Source organism: Choloepus didactylus, chromosome 1 (genome assembly GCF_015220235.1).
Source record: "Choloepus didactylus isolate mChoDid1 chromosome 1, mChoDid1.pri, whole genome shotgun sequence".
NCBI classification, from domain to species: domain Eukaryota; kingdom Metazoa; phylum Chordata; class Mammalia; order Pilosa; family Megalonychidae; genus Choloepus; species Choloepus didactylus.
This window is the reverse complement of record NC_051307.1, coordinates 201,315,802-201,323,838: the sequence shown is the minus strand read 5'-3', so window position 1 is coordinate 201,323,838 and position 8,037 is coordinate 201,315,802. Positions and strand designations below refer to the sequence as shown.

Below are 8,037 nucleotides of genomic sequence, written 5' to 3'. Positions count from 1 at the left end.
GAGAGGGCCTGCCTCACCTGCAAATTTTTTTAAATGCCATTTTATTGAGATATAGTCACACACCATATAATCCATCCAAAGTATACAATCAATCAGTGGCTCACAGATCACCACAATCAATTCTAGAACATTTTCATTACTCCAAAATAAAAAACACTCCAAATATCCCATTTCCCTTACCCCTCCCCATTATAGATATAGATGATAGATAGATAGATAGATAGATAGATGATAGATAGATGATAGATATAATTTGTCTTTATTACTCATCTGCCCTTGTACTGGGTAGAGGGAGTGTCAGCCACAAGGTTTTCACAATCACATGCTCACCTGCAATTTGAGTGTTCTAGCTTCTCTATTCACATCCCCTTTGTCCTAAAAGGATTTGGGAAAGGCTGGCATCACAGGAAACTCCAGGCAAAGTGGGTCTTGGTGACCCTTTTCCATTGTCCTGTTGCTGCCCAAAGCCCTCTAGCCTGGGACACTGTTTCCAAGGAGCTACCTGGTTACTGGGTGCCTTATAAATCAAGGCTCTTGGGTTGGGGGAGCTCCTAACCCAACTGTCTGCTGTCTGTGTGGAGGTCACCTAGTGCGGTTGCCCTTGACTTGTGGGTGGAGCTGAGCTTTGAGACTGTCTTAACTGGGTCCCGGGGGCTGGAGTTTGATGCCTCCTTGTCTGAGACCACCCCAGGCCTCAGCAGTCGTCCAGGCTGCAGAAAATAGACCAGCCCAGGGCCCCTCAGCCCTGAGGTCTTCAGAAGGCTCTCCACTTACTTACTCCCCCATAATCAGAGACCCCACCCTGCCTTCCCCTCTGACTCAGGCTCCACATCCTTACTCAGGGGTGTTGTTGAGGGTTTGAAGAGACAGGCTTGGGGTGATTCCAAGAGGAATCCTCTTCCATCCCTCTTCTTAGTGGTCCTAAATAAAGCCAATCCCAAAGTGCTTGTCCCTGAAATAGGAGCCACTTTCACCCTGTCCATGCTAGGTGTTATCACAGCTGCTATATACGTGGGCTCTCCATTTCTGTCCGATTTCAGGATCCACCCAGATCTGCAGCCACAGCCAGAGACAGGTTAGCATTCAGGTCACCATCATTTGGGGAGAACTTGAGCTTTATTGCCCTAATGAGTGGCTCCAGCCAGAAGGGTTTTGTACTCACTCAAAGCTGCTAAAGCATGGAGTCGATCCCCAGTGTTGACAAGCTCAGGGAGCAGTGCCAGCAGGGAATTCAGCTTGGGGAGACTTCCAGCAGGCACGGAGAGGAGAGGCAGACTGCTGTGCAGCCTCATGCCTGTGCTCCAGGCTCAGGCCTCTGCAGGTCTTGGGAGGCTGTAGCAGGGGTCAGTGTTCCTGCTATGTTCCTGCACGCCTGGGTGTGGGAACACAGGCGGGGTAAGAATTGTACACGGGCTGAGTCATTCTTGCTCACGTCTCACCCTTCACAGATCACTGTTAGATTTAAAACTATAAAGAAAAAAACCATCTACATAATTCTAAGTCTTCACTCACAAACCAGGGATGGGGAAGACTGGGAAATCAGCAGAGTAGGAAGTTCAGGAATCTGTTCCTCCACCAAAACAACTACTGAACTGGCAGGAACTGTCTGAGTTGACTACTTTGAAACTCTGGAGACTAGAGGAACACTAGAGGCTGGTAAATGTGGTAAATATCAGTGAAGTTCACAGTCCTCACAGCAGCTGCCACCTCCCACCCCCAACTGTGTGGCAGGCAGCAGTGGCGACTGCAGCTGGGCTCTTGGTGCTAGGGTGGGCTATAAGGACCTAGGCCTCCAAAATAGGGCAGAGGCTGATCTCGTTACTGATCACTGCTTTGGGTCAGCTACTTCCAGATCACTGCCCTGCTCCCTCTCAGAGTAGCCATTGTTTCAACCCCCCTCAGGCAAAAGTGACAGAGGAGGCTTAAAGAGGCAGTACCTACTTTTTCCTTTTTTTTTTTTTTTTTTTTTACGTTTCTATTCCCTGGGTCTGGAAGCAAAACTAGTTTGGGAAAGTCACAAATTTACAGCTCCAGCCCTTAACTACAATAAAACCTAGAAATCCCAGAGGAGTGGTAGAACTAGATTTTCAGAGTGTAACAAGTTAATATCCAGAATCTCCAATTCTCAGCAAAAAATAAAACACACAAAGAGGAAAGTATGGCCCATACACAGGAAAAATTTTTTTCCAAAAATCATCCCTGAGGAAGCTCATACTATTAATCAAAAACTAAATCAACCATTTTAAATATGTTCATTGAGCTAAAGGAGTCCATATACAAAGAACTAAAGGAAATTAGGAAAACATTATGTGAATAAAATAAAGAGATGGAAATTATAAAAAGGAACCAAACAGAAATTTTGGAGCTTCAAAGCACAGTACAGTTATCCCTTCCACATTGCAGGGGTTAGTGCATGGCACTCCCATGATCTGGAAAATTCACGTAAAAATTTTTTTCAGGGTTTCAGGAAACTCCCTAGCTCTTCTTGATTAGCAGATGCTGCCTCTCCCATTACTTTTTTTTTTTTTTTTTTGAGTAAATACATTTACTGATACCCATTCATAAACTTCAATGAAACATTCTATACATATAAAAGCATTTTTCTTTTGGATATCACCATGGTCCATATAAATACTCAACAGTCAGAATCATCTGCAGGAAGCACTCAAAGTCACACTGTTAGGTTTATGGACCTGAATATACGTATTTCATAAAACAGTAAAGTGATCCAGTGGCTTTGGAATATATGACCACTGGGCATGTGGAGTAAAAATGTATAAATGTAAATCAATGGAAAGGGTATCAACCATCAACAAAAATAAACAAGAATTAATAACCTAGGTGAAGAAAGTACCACGGTTGACACTTGGTGTCAGAACACTGGAGACAAAGGGTGTAAACCACATGTGGCACCATGTGTTCTCCCCAACTCCCAGTGGACAGTCCACCAGTGCCTTAGAGTAAACAAAATAGCAATTTTTAAGGACTCTAGATAGCTTAGAATAAAAGATACATAGCGGAGGAAATCAAGATTGAAGAAGTGACATAGTAAGTTTCTCCTCCAGAAGCAGATTGTTCTCCTGTTACTTTTATATTGGATAGGCTAAACCTTTTTTTTTTTTAATTTTCAAACTGGCCTTTGCTGGCCTGAAAATCCTTAGGGGTAGACCGTTCACCTTCATTTTCCTTTAGGGAATCATATGAGGACCTAGACTTGTATGATGCCAGAGTCTACTGGAATGCCTTTTTATAACAATCCTGCACAAAAAAGAATGTTTCACTTTCCATACAAGAGAGATGTGGATCTCGTGGTTTATGCGAAAGCTTTGCAGTTGTTGGTATAGCTATGCAGTTGTTGTAGAAATGGCTTTGTGGATTTCATTCTCTTTTTTCTTGATATGTCTTACAGTCAACTCACTAATGCAATACCAGTGGCATCTGCAAAACTCCCACAAAATTCCCATTTAATTTCTTATGCCAACCAGCAATATATCAAACCTGCAATGGGGAAAGTCACAATGTGGAAGGGATGACTGTCATTGAAATGAAAACTCACTAGTTGGATTCAACAGCAGATTTGAACAGGCAGAAGGAAGGATCCGCAACTTGAAGACAAGACAATTGAAATTCTCCATTTACTGCATTTACCAGCCTCTTCATCCCACTCTCTCCAGGGTTGGGAGCAAAAAGGAAAAAAAAAAAGAAAAGTGAACAGAGCCTGAGGGATCTGTGGGACACTATCAAGCATACAACATATGCATCACTAGAGTCCCAGAAGGACAACAGAGAGAAAAAGGAGCAGAAAAGGTATTGGAAGAAACAATGTCTGAAAACTTCCTCAGTCTGATGAAAGACATGATTACACACCTCCAGAAATCTCAATTAACCCCAAGCAGGTTACATTCTAAGAAGTCTATACCAAGGCACACTATAGAGGAATTATCAGGATTTTTTAAAGCAGCAGGAAAAAAGTGACTAGTCACATACAAGGCATCCTCAATAAGATTAACAGTGTATTTCTCATCAGAAACCATGGAGGCCAGAAGACAGGCGATGGCATATTTAAAGTCCTTTTTTTAAAAAAAACAACAAAACAAAAACTGTCAACCAAGAATTCTACATCTGGCAAAATTATTTTTCAGAAATGGAGAAATTAAGACATTTACAGATAAACAAAAGTTGGAAGAGTTCATTATAATTTCTTCTGGTAATGAAATGCTAAAGGGAATACTTCAGGCTGAAATAAAAGGACACTAGACAGCAATTCAAAGCCATAAGAAGAAATAGGGGGGAGATCCAAGATGGCAGATTAGGAGAGACAGAGCAAAATTCTCCTCCACGAAAAACACTAGATAAAAGACAGAAAGTGCTCCAGAAAAGCTGTTCCAGGGTTCCACTGGCTGGGCAAGGTCTTATACATCCACAGTGACTGTGCACTTGGAGAAATAGAGAGACTGCATTTGGAATCTTGTGAGTGTTTGAGGCTTCTGGGGAAATGGGCAGCCAAGCCCCACTGGGGTGATGAGAAACCTAGATACAGTGTTTGGGGGCAGGTTAGTTTAAAAACCCGGACAGGGTGGCCCAGGAGCCGACAGTGAGAGTTGCAGTTGAGTGGGATGGGAAGTGCCTTCCATGCCTCAACACCTGCGTCAGTATCTGGTGTGGGTGACAGCCCTTCGCACACCCAGAGCTAACAGCCTCCGATCCAGTAATGGGCCACTGCAGCAGGCGGAGGACCGCAGAACTGGGTAGTTTCCACACCCTGTACAGCCATCTTTTCAGCTGGCTGGGAGATGCCCCTTTGCGGCACCGCGGCCAAGAGCTTCTGTAGGGATTCCGCTTGCCCGTGATGGTGCACAATCCTCCTTCACGGAAGCCCATGGAATGCACAGCCTAGAGGCACGTAAGTGCCAAGAGCCCTACACCAATCCCAGGGACTTGTGGGCCCACAGCAGAGAAGGACCATAGGGAATCTGAGCTGAAGGGTTAGACATGAGCTACAGCCCCCAGGGTATTCCAGCTGCACTCCTGGGAATGGCTGGGAGTACGGGGTCTTAATTCGGCCCCTCCCCTACCAAATTGCAAAGGGCATGCTCCCCATCCACAGGGCTGGTGGTCCCCACTGCACATGGAAAATTGGTACATTGATTGGACCTCCACAAGGTTTGGACTCCCACTCACTGCATAGATGAAGTTGGGGAGAACTGGCTTGAGGGTAAGAGGTGGCTCGGGAGTGCCATCTGCAGGTTTGTCAGGGAAAGTGTACTTCACCAAGCTGCAGCTCTGTCAAATTATAGATATTGTTTAAATAAGCCTGCATATCCCAAAAGAACCCTATCAAGATAAGCAAATGCCAAGAGGCCAAAAACAACAGAAAATTTTAAAGCATATGAAGAAACCAGAAGATAAAGATAACCCAAACACTAATTGAAAAACCAGAGGAGACACAGAACTTGGAGCAATTAATCAAAGAAGTAATCACAAACAGCAATATCATGACTCAGGATATAAAGGACATCAAGAAAACCCTAAAAGAGCATAAAGAAGAATTTACAAGAGTAAATACAAAAACAGAGGAGCCTATCGAAATAAAAGAAACTGTTGATCAAATGAAAAAGATTCTGGAAACATGTAGCAGCAGATTAGATGAAGTAGGGGAAAGAATAAGTGAATATGAATAAAGTGTTTTGGAGAGTGAAAGCACAAGAATGAATGGAGAAAAAAATTGAAAAATTTGAAATGGATCTCAGGGATATGATGGACAACATGAAGCATGCAAATATAAGAATCATAGGTTTTCCAGAAGGGGAAGAGAAGGATAAAGGTCTAGGAAGAGTATTCAAAGACATTGTTGGGGAAAACTTCCCAACTGTTCTAGACAATATAAATACACAAATAATAGACATTCAACAAACTCCAAAGAGAATAAATCCAAATAAACCCACTCCAAGACATATTCTGATCAGATTGTCAAATGCTGAAGAGAAGGAGCAAGTTCTGAAAGCAGAAAGAGAGAAACAATTCATCAAATACAAGGAAAACAACATAAGACTAAGTAGTGACTACTCAGCGGCCACCAAGGAGGCAAGAAGGCAGTGGTATGACATATTTAAAATTCTGAAAGAGAAAAATTGCCAACCAAGAAATCTTTATCCAGCAAAGCTCTCCTTCAAATTTGAGGGAGAGCTTAAGATCTTTGCAGACAAACAAATGCTAAGAAAATTTGCTAACAAGAGACCTGCCCTACAAGAAAAAGGGAGCCCTACCAGCAGAGAAAAAAAAAAAAAAAAAAAAAAGGAGAGAGAGGTCTGGAGAAGGGCTCAGAACCAAAGAGTTTTAGTAAGGGTACATTAAAGGAAATAAAGAGAGAGAGGGGAAAAAAATATATCTGACACATAAAACCAAAGGATAGGATGGCTGATTAAAGAAATGCCTTCACAGTAATAACATTGAATGTGAATGGATTGAACTCCCCAATTAAAAGATATAGATTGGCAGAATGGATTAAAAACTATGAACCATCAATATGTTGTTACAAGAGACTCATCTTAGACCCAGAGACACAAAGAAATTGAAAGTGAAAGGATGGAAAAAAATATTCCATGCAAGCTACAGCCAAAGGAAAGCTGGAATAGCAATATTTACCTCAGATAAAATAAACTATAAATGCAAGAATGTTATGAGAGACAAAGAAGGTCAGTATATGTTAATAAAAGGGACAACTCAACAAGAAGAAATAACAATCATAAATGTCTATGCACCCAATCAAGGTGCACCAAAGTATATGAGACAAACATTGGCAAGACTGAAGGAAGCAATAGATGTTTCCACAATAATTTGTGGGAGACTTCAATACATCACTCTATCCTATAGATAGATCAGCCAGACAGAGGACCAATAAGGAAACTGAAAACCTAAACAATGTGATAAATGAATTTGTCTTAACAGACATATATAGAACATTACCTCTCAAATCACCAGGATACACATTCTTCTCTAATGCTCATGGAACTTTCTCCAGAATTGATCATATGCTGGGCCATAAAACAAGCCTCAATAAATTTGAAATGACTGAAATTATTCAAAGCACATTCTCTGATCACAATGGAATACACTTAGAAGTCAATAACCATCAGAGATTTAGAACATTCACAAATATCCGGAGGTTAAACAACACACTCTTAAACAATCAGTGGGTTAAAGAAGCAATAGCAAGAGAAATTGCTAAATATATAGAGATGAATGAAAAAGAGAGCACAACATATCAAAATTTATGGGATGCAGCAAAAGTGGTATTGAGGGGGAAATTTATAGTTCTAAATGTGTACATTAAAAAGGAAGAAAGAGCAAAAATCAAAGAACTAGAGGAACAACTGCAGAAGCTAGAAAAGGAACAGAAAACTAATCCTAACCCAAGTAGAAGAAAAGAAATAACAAGGATTAAAGCAGAAATAAAATGACATAGTGAACAAAAAACAATAGAGAGAATAAATAAAACCAAAAGTTGGTTCGTTGAGAAGATCAACAAGATTGACAAGCCTCTAGCTAGACTGACAAAATAAAAAAGGGAGAAGAGCCAAATAAATAAAATAATAAATGAGTGAGGGGACATTACTATGGATCCTGAAGAAATTAAAAAAATTATGAGAATACTATGAACAACTGTACACCAACAAACTAGATGATGTAAAGGAAATGGACAATTTCCTAGAAACACATGAACAACCTAGACTGACCAGAGAAGAGATAGAAGACCTCAACAAACCAATCACAAGCAAAGAGATCCAATCAGTCATGAAAAAGCTTCCCACAAATAAATGCCCAGGGCCAAACGGCTTCACAGGGGAATTCTACCAAACTTTCCAACAAGAACTGACACCAATCTTACTTAAACTCTTTCAAAAAATTGAAGAAAATGGAACATTACCTAACTCATTTTATGAAGGTAACATCACTCTAATACCAAAACCATATGTAGAAAGGAAAACTACAGGCCAATCTCCCTCATGAACATAGACGCAAAAAACCTCAACAAAA

The 8,037-nt window shown here is 41.1% G+C and overlaps 1 protein-coding gene across 1 annotated transcript in view; it reads right to left on the bottom strand.

Annotated features, from left to right (window-relative positions):
• Positions 1–1,345: 1,345 nt before the first annotated feature.
• FBXW12 (F-box and WD repeat domain containing 12) overlaps positions 1,346–8,037 on the bottom strand; it is a 42,416-nt gene continuing 35,724 nt past the window's right edge. Inside the window, exon 10 of the mRNA XM_037826286.1 lies at positions 1,346–1,372. Within this exon, the coding sequence (XP_037682214.1) occupies positions 1,357–1,372 (16 nt within the window). The 3' untranslated portion in view covers positions 1,346–1,356. The remainder of the gene's footprint in view (positions 1,373–8,037) is intronic.